The sequence below is a fragment of the Struthio camelus genome, chromosome 2 (assembly GCF_040807025.1).
Source record: "Struthio camelus isolate bStrCam1 chromosome 2, bStrCam1.hap1, whole genome shotgun sequence".
NCBI lineage: Eukaryota > Metazoa > Chordata > Aves > Struthioniformes > Struthionidae > Struthio > Struthio camelus.
In genome coordinates, this window is record NC_090943.1 from 93638104 (window position 1) to 93662084 (window position 23981).

A 23981-nucleotide genomic window follows, 5' to 3' on the forward strand; every position below is an offset into this window, starting at 1 on the left:
TTTATGCAACTAACATTAGTTATTTTATGCTGATTATATTACAGCACACATTTAAATATCGCTTGATTCTGTTGCAGTTACTAAACTGAAAATAACTGAAATCTCATCCTACTACTGTGTGTTTATAATAATTTTTAAATGCTGTTCAAGTGATCTAAGTATTTCTTTCAGAATAACTTTTAAAAGCTTGCTGAAAAATAATGCTACCTCTTTGGGTAGTCAGAAAAAGCACTTTCCTTGAGGAAGAGGAATAAAAGTACTTTTCATTAGTTATATTTCTTGCAATGTGGTGGCAGTTTAGTACTCGTAGCCTTTGAGGAACAAATATCTCCTTTATAGAAGCTCTAGATGTTACAATTCTTTTGCTTGAAGTTTAGAAACAACTACTTGGATGGCCCCCATGCAACTCATTTGAGTTCTCCCCTTTATATTATTGTATCTCTTCAGACGATGAAGAACTGCCTGGTATTTGTAGGACAGCCCTAAATTTCACAAAGCTAATAGCTGTGATATTGAAAAACACTATATTAGTAATACTGGGCATCTCACTTTGGCTTTGGAGTTTTATCAGCTACATTTCAGAGAGAAGGCCAAATTTGCAGATTAGGTTCTCCACCTTGTTTCATGGGTGCAGATGGCAGTTAGGGTGAGTAACGATACTTGCAATAGAAGACAAAAATATTTCTGATCACCCAGACAACATTACTAGAGCTATATTTGCTAAAAAGAGAAGAATTACTGTATGGTCAGTGTGTCTTAGTAATTACTTTCGAATGCTGTAGAGACACTAGATCAGCCATGAGTGGTCTGGGCTGACAAAGTTTCCTAGTAGTCTGTATAATCTCTGTCTAGGTTGACCACCTTCTGCTTCAGAATATGTGGGGTTTTCATTTTATTCCCTCCCACAGCACCTTAATTTCTTAAAACGCATCTTGCTTCTGACAGCCCAAAGCTTTTGGATCCAGCATGATTTAAAAGGGATTGATTCATATCTCCTCTTGGGCTACTTGGAGTGTCATCTTTTTTCGACTTATCCAACAGTGATTTCAACAGGAATCCTACCTGCTTAAAAAAGTAGGAGGATCTATACCCCTGTAGAAGGTTTACCTTAAATTAGGTCACTTGCATGCAGTACTTAAGGGGGTAAAAGGTCAAAGTGCTTTGATCTCCTAATCTTTACTAGCTATATTGGATTGTAGGATTGCATATCCAGACACTTGGAAGAAATTATAGTCCACTCTACCAGGAGTGTGTATCAATGGTAATTTCTTTGAATGATGTGCCTTGTAGTAGAAATGCCTAGGGAACTCAATATGTAACATTGCATCATGTTTGCTGCTGTAGAAATATCAGGAGCTATTTATATGCAGAGAGCTGTCCTTAATTAGGATCCTTGCAGCAATTTACATCAGATGCATTGTTACTGCTGGAGTAAATGAACAAGATGAAACAGTTGTTAACCTTGCAAAAGCATAAGTTCCTCAATGTTGTGTTTTATATATCTACTCTATGGCATGCTTTCCTCCCTGTTAATTCTTAAATTTCTGGATTCTGTAAGAAAGCATGTAAGAAACTGCAATCTTCTTTCCCCTCAACACTGGTAGCTGAAGGAGGGGGAACAGATTGGAGTGTCTTTGGAGGGAAATCTCTATATCAAGTTTCTTATATGCTTTCCTATATCAAAAATGTGTAAAGAAAAGCATTTTTTGAAAGTAAAATAGTTTAAGTCCATTTCAGAGGTCAGTTTTTTAGAATGTTATAATCAAAATTTTTCTTTAAGAGAGTCCAGAGCAGTAATCTAATGTCTAGAAAATAAAACGACTTATAAAGTTATCATGTTATAACAATATGCTTTCTATCACTGAGGTTAAAAAGATGCTCGTGAACACTTGAAAGAGTTTTTTACTTATTAGGAAGAGGTTCAATATGACATACAGTGACTAAAGAGCAAATTTGGCAAAATCTTCTGGTATAAATTGTTTTATATACACTTCTGTTGCAGAAGAAAAGTGATTTTTAGCACTGATGAAGATTCAGTTTCTGTAAATGTGCAGCAGTTTAGATATGCCAGTGATGCACTTTAAAAATGTCGGTAATTTTGTTTGACTGAAGAGTGTGTGTATGTGTGGTGTTCCCCTCCCGCGCTGGATGTTGCAGTTTTGACTGATTCATGATGTAATTTATATTTGGCACGTTAAATACTTTGTAAAACATTTTAGTTTTTGCATGGTTTTATGCTCTTTAGGTAACTTTATCTTCTGTAAAATAAAACTGTTTATGTTTTATAGATTTGTAGTAGCAGTATTATAATTAAAGAGTTTTTGAACTGGTTTTTAAATCTCAATTTCTTCCCTCTGGAAGCTTCTTTTTTGGGGAAGGTACTATTTTCCCTTTTTAATATTTATATTACATATTAATGTTCTTTGCAGTTTTTCTACATCTTCAGTCAAAAAAGCAGTTTGTATTGTAAATGAGTAGCTTACAAAGTTCAACTTAAAACTCTTTTAGCTTCTTTTTATATAAATGTGGTACCATGAAAGAAATGAGTCAGTAGCATGTGCTTGTTTTCCTCTTGTGTTCCTCCCCTCCATACCTAAATGCATCTTTAGGAATGCAGGATTATTTAGGACACTTTCAACTCTGCAAAGCAGAAGCTGTGAATGTAAGGGAATGAAGCCTAATGGCTTATCTTGATTAAAAAGTGAATTCTTTTTAGGTGTCTTTTCATGACTTAGCACATGGCTTTCAGATCCATTTTAGCTAGAGCGGTATCTTCAAGTAATACTTGATTTCTGAGGTAGTGACGTGATGCTAATTATATAAATGTATCTAATTTCTAAGATTCTTTTTTTTAATGTATATCAGACTTTTGTAAAAGTTAGTCTAAAGGCAAATGTAGAAGGGTTTTTTCTTATGGATTGTCCAGCATGAATACAAAACATTGGTATTTCTGTCTTCATGAATGGAAGCAGCTAGATGACTGTTCGAATTTAAGGTTAGGATTGCTTCCCAAAGGGGGGAGGGAAAAATCCCTCCTCAGATCTGAATTTTTTACTGCTGTCAGGCTCCTATTATAACAGAAGTTTTCACAAGTTTTTTAATGACTTCCAAAATAAAGAAAAAACAGAGGGATTTTTAAACTTAAGAGTAAAACCTCTGCAATAATCTTTTGGCTTTATATATATTTAAAAAGGCATCAAGAGAAGGTTAAAGCAGAATCTTATGTTTTTGCTCATTATACATGGCAGAGGGGACAAGCAATTTGGGAGATCTGTCCTATTTATCAGCCTTTCACCAGATTAAAGGTAAAAGTTTGTGCTGAGCTGGCTGCAAAAGATGGTTTAAAGGTTTTCTTGATTTGGTGCATCGGCAGGCTTCATGCCAAAACAACCGAATACCTAGGTGGAAAACTGTTATACAAAGTATATGTATGCAGGATCTGTGTTATGCCAATAGAAAGCTTCCTCACTAGAACTGAGTAGAAGTGGGGTTTTCTTGTTTTTGTTCTTTTTTAGTTTTTTTTCCCCCTATTGCTTGGCATGCACTTCACACTCTATTGCTCTGTGCAGTCTCAGTCACAGATCAAAAGTTATACAGGATGTTTCGGAAGTCATGGTACAGCTTTCTAATTGTCCACAGAACGGTCCAACTGAACCGTGCATTAGTGACTCCATTTTTATTGGAGTATTATCAAAGATACTGCCTTTGTCTCCAAAGTACGGAAGAAAAATTTCAATGATAAACTCTTCCTTTCTCTAAGCTAAAATCATTGACCTTGTTTTGGTTATGCATTGTGTTGGTGAGTACACACTTTTGTTTGGTGACCTGATTCTGATAGAATGAGAGTAGGTCAGATTTACCTACTATACAAGGGTGTTTCTAGTCTGTACATAACTTAGTCTGTTCTTCTCATGAATTTTCTCATTGAAAACGTATTTTTAAAATCACTTAATATTCTAAGAGTGCTGTTATGCACAACTCATCGTCAGACCATTTTTAGTTTTACATCTTTAATTGCTATTTATAGGCGTTTACTGGTCTGGACATTCCAACCTGAATGTATGTTACAGCTAGAGCTGTCAATGAAGCAACAGAGAAATCACTTACAAATTCTCACAAATTCTTTTGGTCATGAAGAACCTTTTATTCCTGGAAAGATAATGTCAGTTGCACAATTATAACAACTATACCTTGTATTTTTCAGACCTGTATTACACTGATTTGGTTTTACGTATGTGAGTACTTGAGGTGGTGCTTCTCCCCTTTCGTTGATGAGTTTCTTGAATTTCATTTATGAAAATCCTTCAAACTGGTATATTTACTGAAGCATTAATTATTAATCCCAAGCATGTTTATATTTTTCAGAATTGTAGCAAAAACCAATCTTACTGGTATTACAATTTCTAGCGAAGGTTTCAATTTTTTTTTTCAGTTACAGAATTACTTTAATGATATGAGTAAAGCATTAGAAAAAAGAATAGGAAAATGACTTTTCTTTTAAGGTTTGATCTGCTCCTCATTTTTGTAGGAGCGTAACTGCCTAAGATGTGATGGGTTTTCAGAATTTTAACTATTTTTTACTGACATAAAGCATGGGAATGCCAGTACAGACTATCTTTTCATTCATATAGCTTGATTTCCTGTTAGAATAAACTCCCAAGTGAACTAGTAAGCACATACCGTAAAATCTATCTTCTCACAAAAATTACGCTGATTTACGTTAAAGAAAAGTTTTTCCGCAAATAGCGAATATGTAAGGTTTTCTTCACCAAAAGCATTGTACTGGCATGTATTTTATCTTGGTTAAAAGATCTAGTTTTGCCTGTCTAAAAATGCAAGTATTAAAACACTTTTGGATTAATATTAAACCCAAAATTCACTGCAAGTAAAAATAAAGATGTAAATAGTGTCTATTCTGGACAGTTATTCCGGAATAACAGCGATCTACAAACAGAGGCTAATTGTTTTTCTGGGCACCAGCTTATTTTGGAAATTTAGATGTGTGGAAATGAAACTGGAAGGAAAAATGTTAGTTTGGAATTTGATTGTGCAACTTAGGTCACTTTGCCTCTATCTAAAACCAACTACCATAGGATAAGACGGCTGGAAGAGATGCATTTATCACACATTCTTTAATTTTCTATTGTGTTAGAAAACATGCATTATAAAACCTACCTGTCTGGGAACTAAAATGTTTTGAAAATGTATTGCTACAGAAAATGACAAACGAGTGGAGTTAAGTTTTGCACATACAGCCAGACAAAAGTTTATCTTCAGGGCACAAGTAGCTGCCAACAATCTGTCCAAACTACTTTAATGTGTTTTTATATTTCAGTTCCTATTCTGTTTTTAACATTTGTTTTAACTTGAGCTTCGAATGTTTTGATACCTCTTTTAAGCCACTGAGTAGTACTGATTCTGTATGATCAGCTACTCTTTTAAGTTACACTCAGATAATATGAATTCATACCTAACTCTTTGACTGTTAAGAGGTAGAAGAAAGGTCTCAGCAGGCATCCATCTCCTAATGGTGTTGCTCTAAATGTATTATTGATGTAACATTGCTCAGTAAAATGTTATTAGATGATATCATTGCATATTTAATTCCTTAATTCTTTTTATATATACTTGAGTCACTTGTACAATGTGAACATTTGATTTGAAATCATCGGTAACAAATAAATGTTTTACCATTTATATATTAAAAAACCATTAATAGCAAGACTGATAAGAGTTGGAAAAACTTTCCTCTGCTCTGTATGGTAAGGAAACTGTATATTGTGTCAGGCACGGATTTGCCTGTTCCCACTGTGTGGTGGTAGTGCATTCCCAGAATTCTGGGAATTTGGCAGCTTGGCCAGGGTAACAGTCTGGCTATCTTGAAATCCCAAACAAATGTTGACTGTAGAGTTGCATTCTTTGCGTGTCCATGAACTAGACAATCTCTACTGGAATATAGCAGCTCTATTTGTGGAAGCGTCTGCCAGCTGGCATAGTTGTTAGTAGTAGACCCTTGTCCCTTTTATGGACCATGACAGTTGCATCTCCTCTATATTTGGGTACACAAAGATACTAAAACAGCAACTCCACAGTCCTGCAGTATGTTAGTGTTAAAAAGGAGAGGGAAGGGGAAAAAAAAGCATCCCACTTGAATAAATATTTGTGGGAGTAATTACATTATCATTTTCACTCCTGACATTTTTTTTGTTTCAGTTGCTGTAATCACTAGAGCTTGTAAAAACTTTTACTTCCCTTTAGAGAAATTAAATCAATGACCTACAGAAAAACATAATTTTCCTTAAACCGTAGTTCTGTTCCCGTTGCAAAGAATGTCTCATGTTCTACTGTCCTCAAGGTTGCGCCCGTACTCAGTGAAACTGTAGTATGCTGAATCATACAAGCATGGCTACTGGTTATTGAGAAATAACTTCCTTATGTATGAACTGTAATATGCAGATGCATAAAGTGATGTTGCAGTAATATTTCTGGATTCTTAAATATTTATACGCAGTGGTTGTATGCAAATTCTGCATTTATCAAAGTGGAACACAATTTCCTTATTCTTCTAAAATAAACATCCTTTTAGCGCTCTGTGAATATGACATCTTCAGTCAGGATCATGTAACCTGTGTGCTTCTGAAAGGCCTTTTTAATACCAAAGGTTTTTGGGTTTTTTTAAGGAAACATTAATCATTGCCCCATTAATCAATTTGATCATTATTGTAATCACGCTTTATTTCGTGATAACTAAAATTTTGTATTAAACATGAATTTTAAAATGGGGCAGGTGGATGTGAAAATTCTGTATGTTCTATTTTAAAATTGTAGTAATGGCACTTGAAAGCAAGCTGGCTGGTGGAGCTCTTAATGAGAGAGATAATTAAAAAGTTGTAGAAACTGCATTCAAATCTATTTTGCTTTCAGAGTGGCTAGATGAATAATATAGCAGAAATATTTTAAATTTTGCACTTCTCTGAGTCTGATTGGAACTTGACTAGTTAAACAAACAGTTCCTGCATGGTTCTTTAGAAACTTTTTAGTGGTTTAAATAAGTCACTGTTTAACAGACTTCCAAACTAACCTTTTTGTAGAGGTCAGAGCCTGAAATGAAGACTGGACTAGCCTATTAGAAATGGGCATCTAATTCAAGGTGGTTCATCTGTGGAACAGCACAGGGGTAATAGCTTACCAGTAGCTTACCAGATTGCTTAAAATGTTCAAATAAGTTTCTTAAAGAATTAAAGGAATGATTTCCTCCAGTTGTTTAATGTCATTGCTTAGATCAGAATAATGATACTGATGCGTAAGGATAGTGATGTAGTCTTACAAGTTTTTATGACAAATACTTTATTTCTGATCTGTTGTGGATATTGATATTTTTAGCCTCCTTTAATTGAAATAAGGAATAATGGCCCATTTATGCTGTTTTGGAGCCAATGCAATGAAGAAATCCAGGAAATGGGAGCCAGTGGCTTTATAAGTAAATATCCACTGTTGTTTATAGATATGATGCGCTGTCAAGAGCTAATAAAAATAAATTTTCTTGAGGTGTAAATAAAGCGTACAGTAAATGGCCCCTGTGAATTCAGCTAGACCTGGATGTTTAGGAAATCAAAGGTTTAAAAAAAGGAGGAGACAATTTTTGCTGAAAGATTAGTTCTGTAGGCTTATGTTGTTGCAGACTTTCCTGCATAAAGTGTCTTCCAATTTTCCTATGCTAAAAAAGTTTTGCCCTTTGTAGGGCAGTGTAAAAAATGTCATTCAAAGTTCTTGCTATTGGGCACTCCTAAAAGGCCCATCTTTAAATACCTTTGTAACTTAGCTGAAGAATCACTGCACTCTTCTGTGAGGTTTGTCATGTTTAGCAAGCTCTACTTTCAGATTTTTTTAATATACTCTCACAGTTCAGAGTATTTGGAGGCTTATAACACGTGATAAAAGCACCTTATGTTTCATTATCATTTAGTACTACTATTCTAATAGTTATTAATTTCATTTCTAATAATTTCAGAAGTTAACATCAAGATTTCCTTGCTTAGAAGTAGTTTATCATAAGTTTCTGATGAAGTATGTTTTTTGTTCAAAAGATTCATGTCTTTGATTTTTAAAAATCCTTCTGTTATGTTCTTGTTAAGTTGTTTTAATTTTTCTTGCTTTACGTAAGTGAAGGCTCTACTAGCTTACCTGTAAACATTACCTCGATGATTTCTTTGAAACATTTGTAAGAAGACTCTTGGTGATCCTCATCTGTATTATGAAAAAGGAATTTCTGTTTAGCCTTTGAAGTTCTGATTATTAGGTATAATGAAGAATGAGTTGACCTTGCAGTAGTTTTGAAAGCTGTCTCACTAAAAATTTTTAAAACGTGATCAAATCATGCAATCAGGTTCTGGCTTGGGATATCTCTGGATTATGACTGGAGGTGGGATGGAAGCTTGTGTAGACTTGCACTAACTTAGTGTAGCAAGGTTGCTCTTCAGTGGCGGAGAACCTAAGGTGGAACGAGCCACTGTGTAACGAGTACACGGGATTTTCTGTACAAGTACTAAGGCCCACGTTGCCGCACCATCGTTGCTCTTAGTATTTATTGAGCGTAAGTGCAATTTAGCCTAAATATTTAATTTGCTCCTACAGTTCTGATTGGCAGGTAGATACAGACTTGGGCTCCTGATTACAAATTTATAAATTAAAAAAAAAAAAAGCAGTTCTGGGTAAAGTGCACAAGCTATAGTCCTAGGAAATAAACTCACTGATTTTTTTACTGCAGTAAGAGGTCATCTCTTGTTTGTAACTCCTTTTGAAAACGTGGCCTAGAGTTTTAGGACAAATAGTTATCAAAGTTAGAAAAAACAAAAAACCAAACTCTCTATTCCACAGGGGTTGTTTTTCTTTCTCTGTATTGTCACTCTACCTAGCTGTAGCTGGGCCTCAGACTGCCATTACTGATGCCAGTACAGTCAATTTTTTCTTATCTGAGGTCTGTGAAGAAACCTTTTACTAAAGTCTTTGTATCCTTTTTTTCTTTTAAATGCAGTGTTCAGAGTTCTACAGATAATACACGGTGTCATTTTTCCGTATTGTTTTTTGTTTTAAAAAGAAATGGGTAAACCTTAATTCCTTTTCCTCACTGTATGAATTCAACTTATTTCCAAACTTAAACTGCAAAAGGAGTAGTCGAGATGAACGAGGCTTCGAATGATCAATTGTTTAGATGCATCCTGAACCTGGTTGCTTCCTGCGTATGACGGACTCTTTTCTACAAATTCTAATGTTCTTTAAATTAAAATTTCATTTATCCTCTTTTCAGTATGAGCTGATCTACAATAATATTCACCTTAACCAAAACAAAATCCTCATACCTTTTGCTCTTAATACATATAAACAGAGGGATTGGCTGTATAGAGTCATTCGTAAGGCAATATCATGGTCTTGTAAAAGTCTGTCACTGAGTAGAATCTTCATGTCTTTAGTGTTTCACTGAATTCTCCTTTGAGGTCTACAGTGAGGTTGCTGTTGTATCTCGTTAGCAGACATAGACTATCTACAGCACCGCATAGGTCAGCACAAGCTAACAAATTGTGTGCTCGCTCTCCCTTGTTGAGTGTAGTTCCCGTCTTCTGTTAAACTCCGGACTGCTGCAGCTACGCTGCAACAAAGACCCAAGCTAGTTGGATTAAAGCTAACTTTTGTATGCTTGGCTAGTGACTGGATCCAGTGCAGGAAGACTGAGCAATTAAATGCATTCAAATGCAGATGATTCATGTGACATTTTACCCTCTCCAGTGCTTTTTTCTGTTTGTTTTATTTTTAATAAGTGTTTTTCTATCTGTTTTTTACCACAAACTTGAGTTAATGTTTCTGGAATGTCTCATTAAAGCTGTATCACTGTCAAATCTAAGGTGAAATTGAAGAGGAGGTCAGTGACAAAAAACTGTATTTTTCAGAACTGATTCTGGAAGCTGGAGGAGTTTAAAGGCAAATGTTCCTGCCTCTGAGTGTTTGTGTAACTTCACACAACTTTCTACTGTCATTTCAAGTAAAGAATCATTGAAAAATTTGGAATTCTCTGCTTTTTGCCATAATGAAGTTTGTGTTCTGATCAGTGGTCAAACTTCATGGAAGTCTCTGCTTCTTCTCAGTGTCCTGTTTGGTAAAGAATAATGTGCTTTTCTCTGTTAAATTCTTAATCAAAGATTTTTTTTTTATCTTCTCCTTTTCCACACACCTATTATAATCTGATTATTTTTTAATCGCCTTCTTTGACTTGTATTTTTTTAGCATTGTGAGATACTAAGGCTCTCACTTTTGCTCCTCCTAATTTAGCTACTGGTACAGCAGTATCTCCTTCAAGCTGATTACTTTCTCTACAGCTAAAATCTTGGTGACTACTTTCACTCTCAGTGGATTCTAATAGATATGGACATACACTTTTTTGTTCACTTGTGAGCTTTGCTTTCACTAAGAGAAAATCCTTCTCAAGTAGGCTGCAAGCACTCTATTTTAAGTTGTATATATAGCTGTTTTTTGGTATTATCAGTCTTTAGGAATACATAAATGCTTTAGGGAGGCTGATGGAGGGAGATAGTTCTACTGTCCTACCAGAGCTCATGAATCAGGGAGCCTAGTTAATCATTTTTCTTAAAATATGTTGTGAACCTGTACTTGTTACATCACTCTTAATCTGTGCTTTGCACTGGGATCAAAATGTAAAGCTTCTAAGTCCTCCATCCTTCCTACCTTATGAACTAGGTCTTGAAACTATTCAGTTCCTTGAACAAACGGGTTTCACTAGTGCATTGCACAGTTCTATTGAACAAGAGGTAACTGAATTGATTTTCTGCTGAAATTTAAGTAAGCCAAAGAAAGAATACTAGTTTAAAGTCTAAAGTCCAAACTGCATTTCTGTTACAGATAGCAATTTAACAATTGATTATTCTCTATAACCACCCCAAATCTTGCTGTACATTGGGAAAGTGTGTCCTGCTGAGTCACTAGGTAAACATTCAGTACTTAAAGTAATTCTCATAATACATTTTGAGTAAGAACCAGTCTCCCAATAATAAATGGGAATGTTTTCTTGTGAGAGCCAAATGAACACCAGCTGAAGTCACTGCATTTCCTAGAATCATATTCTGGTTAAATAATGATAATATAGCAAAATTGAGAGCGTTTATGGAAGAGCAGTTGTGGAATAGTGTTCATGTTGGATGATTTTTCCTATGTTGAAGGTGCTGAATAGCTTGCATTTGAACCACTTTGATTTTAAAGAATTGACTGTAACCTCTTTGGCTGCAAAAGATTCAGTTTCGTCTCTTTGATCTATCCAGAGGTACTGTATATTTTTATCAAAATAGTCTAATTTCAGTGAAATTAGCTTGGTAGAGTAAGTCACACCCAGGAGGGTTTTTTCTGCTATGCTACAACTGGTTTTTGGAACATAATTTCATCCTTGATTCATACAGAGGAAGATCTGTCATCTACTGCTTGCAAGAAATATGCTTCTATCACTAACACATGTAGCAAGTATGACTAATACGTTGAAGATGCAAGCGAAATTGGTTCAAAAATGAACAAGAAGACTGCATGTATTTTTGAAATTATCTGACTTTAATCTGATGGTGCATTTGGATCATTCATGGGATAGACATTGTAGATCATTCCAGTTCTAAATGATAAAAACAAGTAGAACAGCAGAGCGTGAAGCAGACCGAAGCAGAGACTAATATCAGTGCAAAATATCTTGGTGATTGTATAAAATCTAACAGGATAGCTGACACCTGCCAAGTACTGTTTCATATAACATAAAATGGTATTCTACCCTCCTTCATTTTTGCATTAATTTGGGACAGTGAAGCTGGTACTTGTTCAGTATCTTAAGCATCATGTATGGCCGAGTTGCTTGATTACCTCAGTCATCAAAATGTTCATATTGCATAAAAAACAAATTTAAAGTTCCATGTTCCAGATAAAGAGGTAAATAAATCAGATTTTTTCTATATCACTGGCTTTCTCCAGAAGGAGGTGATTAGCATACATCAGAAGAATAATGGAGCAAAATCAAAACCTACTAAATAGAAAGGGGGTATTAGTTACTACCATTTTATAAATTGATGGATTTTGACCTTTTTTGTGATTTATTTTGTCCAATTAATGTTTGTAGTGTCCTCATACATATCCAGAATTGTATGAATCAATAAGCTAGAATTTGAGAATGTGACTGTGAACATAGATACTTTTTTTTCCTTGGAGCATTGTTTGCTACATGTACAAATTCCATGACGTTAATAAAAATAAAAATTCCTAAAGCGTACTGAATCAATATAGCAATCCAAATATATATGCAATGCGATCAAGTTTGGATTAAAAGCATCTGTGTGCTTGTCAATAATGAATTGTGGTGAATTTGGTATCATATTGACTGTGTATTAATACATGATATCCTATAAGACCATCAGCTGATTGTTTAGAATGTAAATGAATCTGTTGATGGATCCGGTGACTGATGGCTTAAATTCCAATTAATCAATTGCTTCATGGGTTTCTTGATTCAGATCAAATATCTCAAGTGCACACAGTTCTTTCACTGGTATTAAGAGAAATTAATGCTTTAAAACTAATTTCATCAATCTTGTATAAATGCCACTATGTTTTTCACTTCACATCCTAACTGATGGCATTAAAGCTTAAATGTTTGGGATGATTCAGGTGTTTTGCTCCCTACTCCCCTCCTCTGCCCCAGCAGCTATCATAATTGAAAATTACTTCCTACAGGGGTAAACGAAACTCTGCACTCAAACGCTTCATCTTGGTGCTGCTATTCATCTTATCAGTTTAAAATTTTCATGCATATAGTCACTTAAGTCATATAAATGATTTAAAAATTAAGTTGTTGGTAAGCGATCTGGTGTTAGGTATGCAAAGTCAATGTCCATTTTCCTTTGTTGAATATATTCATCTCTTTCAGTGTTTTTTGGGATACCGACTCATAGCAGGAAGGCTGGTAATATTGCAAAATAATTTATAGCTGTTTATGACAGTTCCATGCGCCCTCTTTCACAGTGACCCATCAATTAATTCATCAGCTCTTGACACAGGCTCTTCACTGTGACACTTACACCAGTTGATCTTAATTTGATTGCCGTTAAAACCTTCCTTTCCTGACAACCGTTGTCAATTATACAAAATAAAATCAAGTATTCATAAGTAGGCTGTAATAGGATATAGGCAGACAGATTTAATAATTCAGTTTTGCGGAGGCTTAAAAGGCATTAGTTGTTGCAGTTCTCATTTGTAAAAAATTTATTGGTTACAACTCTTGAGAGGGAAGGTAGACATAATTTTGTTTACTTAGATTTCCTCATTGTGCGAGGAACCCACACCTATAGTGGTTTAACATTATCCATGTTATGAATGATTGACGTGAATTTTTGTCAATTACATGTTAAAGTAATTTAATTTCATGTTTTTTAGACTAACTTAAGCGTACACATTCTACAGTTGTTTTTCAATTTATATATCTAATACAGAGTGGAATCGAACCCTGCATTTATGCAGGCAAAACAATACTTTTTCAAGGCTGGGGCACTTGATTTTTGTAAAATATGCGTAGTTCTGCATATCTTGTTATATGCAGTTAAATTGTAGTTGCTTGCCTCTTTAATACAGTATAACATTAAAATATTTCTTATGGCATATGTGAATTATACCTGTAACTTCTGTTTAGTGCTTGCCAGCAAATCTTTTTTTAAGCTTGCTGATATTTGGCAAAGAATTAGCCAGCAGAAACCTGTTAATTTAAATGTTCTCTGGGAGAAAGTTAAATAAGGTTTTCAGAATTCCTGTGTTTATTGACTTCTCATATCCTGTTCTTTACTGTATATACTGACACCTGTAATAAATACTCTGTGAGGGTTGACTGTTAAGGCTCTGTGGAAGAAATTTGAATGTACTAGTTAAATCTAAAAATGGAAATCTTTTAAAAAATAATTTTGCTTTTAAAATGTCAATTAATAGGAAGAAGTGAAGGGCAGAAGTGTTTGTATTGCAGTATTGTTAGGAGGATGTGTTTTTGTTCCCTTTAATTATTTTTTTTTAATGCTAGTCTGAATGAATTATTCCCTGTTTTTTTTCCCCTGAATTCTAGGGTCCTCATTCTTCTGTCTCATCTCATGGCGCAGTGCTTCTTTCTCAGATCTTTCTTCCTGGTCAGGAACCCAAGAATGGGAAAATGAGAATTGAGTTTTGGATACAGAATGAATGGGATAGTTTCTTATGGATGTCTAAATTTTCTTTTTGCAACAAGAAAACCATTTTAATTTCTCATGATTTTTATTAGATGAGAAGCCTGGCCAGCTCTGGAAATCAAGTGCTGTAAGGTTCAGCACACTTTCCCACCTTCTCTTACATTATGAAAACATAGCCAATAGACTTTGTAAGCAAGGAGCAGCTTGAAGTCCTATCTTCTTATGACAGTCAATCTAATCTTTTCCTTGGTATCTTCAGAATCTGATTTGCAGGGACTTCCCATAAGTTGATGCATGCATTTGGAGATATTTGAGTTTAATTGCTCAGTCTTGGTTTATTCAACAGTGTTATTCCCTGAGCTAACAGAATAGGAGAACGTACTTGGGTAACTGGTAGGATGTTCTACTTCTGATTGTTTTATAACACTGCCAGGCTGTGAAGGGAAGTTCTTTTAATAAAGAGTCTTTGGCTAAAGAGGTTTCTGAAATAATTATGTAACACAAAAAAGATTCTATAAATGGCACAAAAAGAATAGTTAAGCTTTGCTTCTGCAGCAAACTAAACCAGCTTCTCCAGGGTAGTAGTGCTTTTCTTTCCACAGTCATAGCAAATATTAAATGTTATTCTGATCAGTTTTTTTGTTTCCTCGTTATAGCCTTCCACAGAAAGCAGGTGATGCAGTTCAATAGAAAATAATTTAAATGATTTTCCGTTTGCGAAATGGGATTGCTCTTAGGATTTCAGTATTGCTTTTTTTGGATTTTTCATGTTAGCTACACTTTCTACAAACTGCTTGGTAAACAGGCTCACTAGTAAATCATTTAGTAAATCAGATTAATTGTTTGAAGGAAAACAAGGCCCTCTTTCTGCTCACCAGTCTTTCTGCTCATTAACATTGGCAAATGAAAGAATAAGTATTTTAACTCATGCATAACAATATTTCTCTTCAAAATGACATAATTAAAAAACACCTACAAGCTGGAATAGATTTAGAAAATACATAGTCCAAGTAGTAGCTTGTTTTCAGAAGCCTGTATTAAAAACTGTTATCAATTTGCTGAAGGGTGTATATAATTTAAGCGTTTGGTTGCAGCAATGCTATATATACATTACTGTAGTTCTTCAGGAAATGTGCATGTAAAAAAATAATGTGTAAAATATCAATGGAAGTTTTGCCTGCCAATACGAGATTTGGCTACTTGATGATAATGCATAACTTTAAATACGGGGAAGCTTATGATACAATTGTTTCATTAAGTTTAAGGCTAAAATATGACCAGCCTTCTCCAAACACCACCTGTCTTTAGTTTGAAAATTTTTGTTGAGGACCTTTTTCTTCAGGATTTCTGGAGGTAACCATGCCCACAAAAGAATCAACAGGCCATACACCTGTGTAAAAAGTATCAGCTATGGCAAGAAGCATTTGACTTGTACATGTCCTACGTGTATATTCTGAATAAAATCTTGAATCCACACAGAGTAGGTAAGATTCTGCTAGCTGTATATTGAGCATAGTACCTTTGCTTGACAAATCTTAGCCACGTGTATTGGGGCCCTAAATTAATACATAAGCTTTTGCATGTTTTTTAAACATGATAACAATTACTGAAAATTTACATTAGTTGAACAGTGTTCAATATCCTGCTACCATGTAAAATGACTCTTAAGCGCCATATTTTCAGCATGCATCTGCTGAAAATATTTACCATGGCACACTTGTTGTTTAATGTTGGTTCACAGTTTTAGGTGTAATTGTATGTCTTTCAAATGTTAATGGTTTAGTTTTGAATAGTATTATGTTAAACAAATTTGTATTAAATGCAAAGAAATCTTGTTTTTGTAAGTAAATTCTGCTACTTTTCAAAGGTGGCCTAAAGATTCATAAATTCATTGTAAACAGACAAGCGTCCCTTTATGTGCTATCACCAACATTAAGCAATAAAATTGAACGGTTAATCTTAAGGCTATTATTGTGTAGTGAATAAGTTGTTGGTTTTTTGTTCTATGGGCTTCACTATAGGTTGTAACAAGAAAAATCTGAGGATCTTAGGTGGAAAATATCTTCTTGAGTGAGAATACTTTTGATAAAGTAATAGAAGAAGATTTCAATCCACATTTGTTATGATATGAATACTTTTGTGGATATATTTCCATTAGCATGGAAATGCTAATGAAACATATTTTAATGAAACATATTTTACTAAGAAAGCTGATAAAACCTGTATTTGAATATTTATTTATTCTTGGTTAACGTATGTAGTACTGTTAAACAAGATTCAGAAGGAAATTGTTTTCTTATTAACCATGTGATTTTTTTGTTGCTTCATACATAAGCTAGGGATCTGTTTATAAATGGCAATGTATCCTTATATTTTAAAATTATGTTGTTACTTCAAGTCCATAAAATGGTTTTCATCTTTTGTACTACAGGTGCTTCCCCCCCCCCCCCCCCAAAAAAAAAAAAAAGCAATCATAGGCTAACTTCTGGAAAGGCCTCAAATTTATAGTTGAACTTTTGCTAAAAACTGAAAAATGGAATTGTAGTCCTAGGACTTGTTTAAGCCTGCAAGTTTCACAGATTTCAACTGAAATGATTTTTAAAAATTATTTTAGTTGGATTGGTACAGCACCTTGCATGAACGCACTCTAAATTGATTTACACCTGGCTTCAACTGATTAAACTCAATGAGTATTAGGTAGTTGTAAATTTATTTCAATATGCTCACATGAAGTTTGCACTACTTGAGATAAATGACTGAACTTCTTAAACCCGTTGTAATTTCTTTAGATCAGCCCTTACATTGTAATTCATCTATCACTAGAAAGATAGAAATACTTGAGAGGTTCATTGTGTCCAACTTTGTACACTAATCCTGGGTGACAGTATATTGTCTGTAGGAAATGAGCATCAGAGTGCCCTTCTTGTATAAAATAAATAGTTTAATCTCTTCATTTGCCTTTATATTTAATCTTGTGAAAAAATATTTGTCCTCTTACAAATTTCTTATGTTCAGCGCAGAATTTTATCTTCCTGTAGTTGACTATTCTTTGGTAAATATTTAAAAATACCTTATGACTTTTCATTTAAAGAGCACAGAGCTTAAATACTTATAAGAGGAGCTAAAACTTTATTTTGATTCTTTGAATGCTGGAAAATAATGATTTGTCAGGTTCAACGCTTTATCACTGAATAAAAGAAGGAATAGCCATTTCTGACACTTGTATAGGTATGTTTTTCACCTAGTCATATTTATACTGGAAAATCTTAATGGTAGTGGTGTGGGTTGTCCCCCCCCCCCCCAAACGTTGGCCTGAAACATATTCTATTAAAGCATGCAGGTTTTTTTTGTTTTAGAAGTTATATCTGCTACTGACTGAAATATGCTTAAAAGGTGGAGTACATGTGAATTTTACAGAGTACACAGTGGGAAATATTTGGTTCTTATTAGGTTCTGGGGTTTGGAGGGGGAGATGGTTTTTATACATAACTCATTTCTGATCACATGTTCCATCTTCCATTATTTATAGCTTAGCTAAGCCAGATTTAAAATCAGTATCTCCTAGTATAGTTAAAGTTACTTAGTCAAATCTGATCAAGTATTTGAAAGTGGAGGGTGTATTGTTTTAGTTTTGCTGTTGTGATCACTATTGAAAGCTGACTTGGCACAAAGCAGCCCTTTTTTCTGGATAAAAGGGAAACAGGCTATGAGATAAGTTATTGATGAAATTAACTGCTGAAGTGGAGAGGAAATGCAGCTGGCCAATACGTGTCATAGTGTGAGCTCTATTAAATGAATATATGTGCAGTCAACCATTCACAGGAGCCGCACTGGTCTTGAACTGCATTGATCTATAGTATAATTCTAAATGAAATTGATGGATGAGAGCAGCCATTGACAGGAAGGGTAAAGAGAACCATGAAACGTCTCGTATAGGGAAAGTATGATGGAAAGTAGACTGGTGTATGCCGTGGCTAAAAAGTGCAGTGGAAGTGTGGTATTCCTGGATGGTGTTAGATACCTCAGCCCTTATTATAATGCTCTATATGACAACAGACTTTTGGAAAAGTGCTTTACAGTGTTTTATTTTTAGAAGAAAATCCATCAGGAATCCTGTCAAGAATTTCAAATCGGCTTCTCAAGAACTTATTTTAGGTACAGCTGTGTAACTTGCAGCTCTGAGCTTTGAAAGAAATTTAGTATATGTGTTGTGAAGGCCTTTTACATTAAAATTTAAAGATTCTTTTACTTGATATGCACTTAATGTAAGTACAGCTGTTACGTGAAGATATATAAGCTTCTTTCAAAAGACTTGTGTAAAAATGCTATCTTCAAGTCAAATATAATTTCAGGTGGCTTCTATCTCAAGCACATCCTTTCATACAGTCATTGAACTGCTAAATTTACAGACATTGATAAATAAAACATTGGGTTCTGTTAGACTTTACTTACATCAGGGTCCACGTGTTTTAGTTGTGACACCACATTCATCTGAACTTGGGCACTGAACAGAACTGGCACTTTTGTCAGCCTGCTTCCTGAAAAAAGAATATCTCTTTTTAAATTTTGCATTCATTTGTAGGTAGCCTTTCTGATATATTGCCTGTTAAATTCACTGCTTTTAGCTCTTTGTTTCATTTTCTGTGTAAGAAGACTCTAATGAGCAAATTTCTTTGCCAGTGTTTCTTTCAGTTTAATTGTTACCATGTCACTTCTAGTGATGAAAGTACTTTTTTAGTTTCTGTTAGGACTGATTTAAATATAGAAGGAATTATGCATGTACGCAGACATGTGTCTGTATACTTATTTAAAATTTACTAATAACTAGAAAAATCTAGTTTGCTTTTTTTTACTATTTTTGATTTACACCCGTAACAGTAGTGTGTAAAATTGTTCAGCTATAATGTAATGGAAGCTGTAGTTACTAGTTTAAAAATATTTAAAGCATCTTTATTATAGCAGCTCCGAGGAGTATTGCTAAAATGCTGCTGCAGTTTTTTAAAGGCTGCAAGCTAGCTGGAAATTTTAACTGTTTATCCATGAATAGGTTTGCAATTTTGTGTGTTGTCATCTCTGAATCTCACGTTAGTAACCTATATACACGTTAGTAACCTATATAGTTCTCCAGATCATAGAATGGTTAAGGTTGGAAGGGACCTCTGGAGATCATCTAATCCAGCCCCCATGCTCAGTGTCCCCTAAAAGATGTGGCCATATCAGTCAAACTAGCTGTATGGGGTAGGGGTTCCTCCTGTGCTGACATTAATTGTGCAGTTCTTGGATATGAGTCTACCGTGTGTAAAATTTGCAAACTAATGCCATCAGTTTTCCTCAGCATGAATGAGTCGGTATCTTGAGCTTCCTCATACCTTAATTATTGTGCATGTCTTGACAAGTTTCTTTAGCTTTAGGTCCTTGAGATGTACAGGTGACTTAAAATTACTTCCTTCAGAGATAATATGCTGGGGCCTTATATGCTGTTTTGAATGGCATCCATTTTAAGGGTTTCTTAAACAAACAAAAAAAGCATGTCAGGAAAATATAAGCAGTGCAAGGGTGTGGTATCTCATACCAGCAACACAACAAAAATTGCAGGCATGTCTTCATTTTGTAATTATTCTAACATGCTGGAATTGCACAAGTGACCACATTTTTAGAAGAAAAAAATCAAATCTTTCACCTGTTTTAACTTCAGTGAAGTTGGATCTCTTGAAGATATCACAGGTAACTGTACAAATGCTATAGGACCCATTTCTGTCCCCCCTGTTTATAAACAAGCATATTTTTAATTTTATCAGAAATACTGTACTCAAGTATTGGGTGATATGCAGAGCGTTCCTGGCGGAAATCAACACACAGGCATTCCAAAGCATCAGTCCTCTTATATGGGGACATTTATTTAGAAATGTTTTAAAACAGTTTATTTTCACTTCTTTTTTTTTTTTTTTTTTAAACTCAAACTGAATTTTTTGGAAATCTAAAAAATAGTTTGGTGTCTTTTTACAACTTAAAGGTTCGTGTTTTATTCGAACTGACCAGCTCGATGGAGAAACAGACTGGAAACTAAAGGTTGCTGTCAGCTGTACACAAAGGTTGCCAGCTTTGGGGGTAAGTATTTTATCTATTTGTTTTTAAACTTCTGTCCGTGTGTGTGTAGATATATATATATATATATACATATACATATACATATACATATACATATACACATGTCTTTATGTATATGTATACATTGTAAATGTCACAGGTAAAGCTGTTAAAATTGTATGATGTGTCCCATATATGGTGTGTGTATGTGCCCCTTTTTTATGTATGTCTATATATGTATATATTCAAAATAGACACATGTATCTACTAAAAATTATGTAGATCTTATGAGTATGTCTCTTCTGAGAAGCTGAAGCTTGTCCCATGTATTGGAGAAGCTTGAAATTTCACGGAAGAGTTGTACTGGCTTGGTATTAAGGGACTTCCTCTGCAAACATATCCAAGTTTGAGCCTTATGGAAATTTACCTGTACAAAATTACTGGTGTTGGGATGTTAAATCCTTTGGATGTGTTATTACTGCTGAACATATTCCAAGAGGGCTGTGTATATGCCACCTTTATAGGTCAAATAAGTGTATTATCTAGGAGACCGCCAGATCTTAGCGAGATATCTGCAGTTACTCCTGAATTGTGGAGTTGCTATCATGCTGCAATTAGGTTAAGGGAGACTTTTTTTCCCCTCCCCCGGTGTTCCTTGTGCTCTGGCTACTGGCTCCAGGTGCCAGGCAGGTGAAAAGAAAGACTTCTAGGTTTGAATTTAGAGGATCGGGAGTGAGGGATGGAACTGGAGGTTGAGAGTTGGTCATGCCAGATGGAGTCTAAGGGAAAGAGAAAATGTTTTGGAGGGAAGGAAGAGAATAAAAGGCAAGAGCTCTAGGGTGAGGGGAGCAGAATAGTGCAGAGTAACAGGAAAGGATGGTGGATAGTCAGGGGATTAAGGACAAGAGCTTCTGTCGGGAACAGAGCCTGGATAGTTTAGCATCTTAAAAACTCCAGTTGCTGGAGTAGAAAGAAATAAATTCCTATTTTCGTTTTGAAAGGTAGGCAGTATTGCAAGCTCAGGCATCCAACGTTCAGGAAATGCCCCAAAACAAAATTTCTCATATGATATTTTTTAGTCTTTACTGGAAAAAGTAAAAGCAAGCTGTTTACTGGTACGTAGTACAGTTTCAAATATTGGTGGAAAAAGGATTCACCAGTTCCCTCAAGAGGAAGAAGATGGCTTTGTTTAGTCATCGCACAACCAACTGCTGCTGTGGGGTTTTTTTCGCTTTTATTCTTTGATGACAGGTTAGGCCTTAGCTCTTACGTGACTTAATTCTGAAATGTATTCTTGGAAAAAAGCAGTAGAAACCCTTATTCCGTGTACAGCGTTAGTGTAGGGCCAGTGTGTATCACTGCTACTTTAACCCATCCACGTGGTATGGAAACGGTCAATAAAACTTTGTGATGATCTTGCTGACTTAGTGAAGACAAAGTGGGTGGTTTGACTGATGGACAGGCCGTCAGAAGTTTGTGATGAAAACCTTCAGACACTAAAGTATTAATGGGACTGAGTGAATTCTTTGCCCTGATAAGTTGCTTTCATCTTGTTTTTACTGACTTTTTCTCCGTAGCATGTTATGAGCTGATTAAAATTACATTTCTTGCAGGTTCATGCTTTGTGGAATTGCATCTTAAGTACTGTCCTCTGCACATAAAATATTTTGCAGAACTTCTTATGTTTTTAATTCATCTGTCACTGGAAATATAATTAGGATTGGAGGTTTGATTGTCTTCCTAGAAACAGAGTACTGACTTGGCATTCATTCTGATGTATGCTAAGTGGTCATATGAATTGTATTCTCAGAAAACGTTTAACTCTCCTTAACTGTCTATCCGTGGCTCACTTCAGGAACTGCAAAAAATACTGGTCATGTTCAGTTGGGTAAAGGCTTGGTGAAGCGTAACTGAATTAGTAAAAATGTTCAAAATACTTCCTAATTTGCTCTGATTTACTCAGGGAAACAAACTATTAAGAAACTGAAGTTGGTTTTGAAGAGTTTGAATAGAAAGGCCAACTATTAAATTCTATGACTTATATTTTGAAGGTGGTTGTACTTGAAAACAAACATGTTGACAAGGCAGTGGAGAGAAAGACTTTAAATAAAACTGGTCATGAAACATTAGCAGAATGCTTGTAATTGCTAATGAAAGACAGGAAGTATGACAGCTTATTGTAGACATGTTTAAATTGGAAATCTGATAGCTGATCAGTGTATAGGGAACTTTGTTTTCTAAATAGAATCAATTTGTATAGGATTTATTATCATTCCCCAAGACAAGTTCTAGTGCAGAAACAGACTTTAACAAGTATTGCATAACTTGCAGATGAATTTTAGTATTTATAATAAGAACAAAATCTTCTGCCAGTTTAATCATTTAGCCATTGGCCTATCTTCTAATAAAAAATTATGTCCATAATGTGGTTTTGAACATAAATGCATGTATTTGATAACTAAAAACCAATCAGTTTTCTACCTGGCTTTGATTAAAAAATCAATTAAATTGCCCTTTTCAGAAAGGGACAACTATGTACAGCTTAGGCCACATTAAGCTGACATGTCATCCCAAAATACTTCCTGCCAAATAAATCTAACTACCTCAATTTCTATACTGCATGGCTTGGTCCAGCCAATGTTGATGTTTGTTGGTTCCCACCTCGCTCTCCTGCCTGTAACGTTTTGGCCTAAACAGCTGCTTTTGGAAAAGATTATACATTAGCTTTATACATCTAAGTTCTAATTGCTAGGAAATATTTGGAATTTTATCTCTAATATGATGATCATTTTAAATGGCTGCTTCCTAGCTGGTTTTGGATGGTTTGCAATGGTTAAATCACGTTTGCTTTGCTCCCAAGCCTCACCTGAGAATTTTCAGGGGAAATGGTAGCTCAGTGCTCACGAACGGAAACCTTTTTTGTTAGGGAACCCACACATCATCCACAGAAGATGCAGCCCAGCACACAATCCAGGACACTGTTGCCGGTCCTTTGGGAAGCACGTTAGCAATTCTCTAGTTCCTCAGAAGGCACTCTTGCCTCTGCTGAGATGGTAACAGTATGCAAGAGCTGTTTGCCATCTGAGGAATCTCTGTGGACGGGCAACTTTATAAGATTAGTATGAAACTCTTAGCAACTGTGGATTTCAAACTGACATAAAAAATAACATTATTAAGTTATTTTACTCCAAGAGCCCCCCCCCCCCTTTTTTTTTAGTTCCTAGTAGAGGCACAAATTGTGTTAAGATCACAATTTGTATCTATAAATAAGCATTCGTTTTTAAAAATTGTAGTGCAGTGTGCAGAATTGTTTCTTTATAGTTACAGTAAAAATATGATTTTGGAAAAAGTTAACAGTATCAATAGGATATATGCTTTAAACATGTAGAGTTAGATTTTGGTACCTTGGAAACTTTGCACCCAAGTTATATACAAAAAAAGGGTGCTTAAAATACTTATTTTTTTAAGAGAATTTTATCTGAGCTGTCTTGTACACGCAGTGTACACCCTAGGCTTTTATGGTAACTTCTATTGCGGAAAAATTCATTTATTAAAGACTTGAAAAACTCAGGCAAGTTGCTTTCTCAGTCTTAACTTGAAAATGTCTTTTACTTTAGAAGACACTTCTATGCGTTATTTCCCTTCCTAACT

General features: G+C 34.9%; 1 protein-coding gene across 2 annotated transcripts in view; it reads left to right on the plus strand.

The window, feature by feature from the left end:
• The window catches only part of ATP9B (ATPase phospholipid transporting 9B (putative)), a 179352-nt gene that overhangs the window by 54804 nt on the left and 100567 nt on the right, over window positions 1–23981 (plus strand). For both annotated transcript variants that reach the window (XM_068931599.1, XM_068931598.1), the window contains exon 8: window positions 20257–20351. In XM_068931599.1, coding sequence (XP_068787700.1) covers window positions 20257–20351 — 95 coding nt within the window. The remainder of the gene's footprint in view (window positions 1–20256; window positions 20352–23981) is intronic.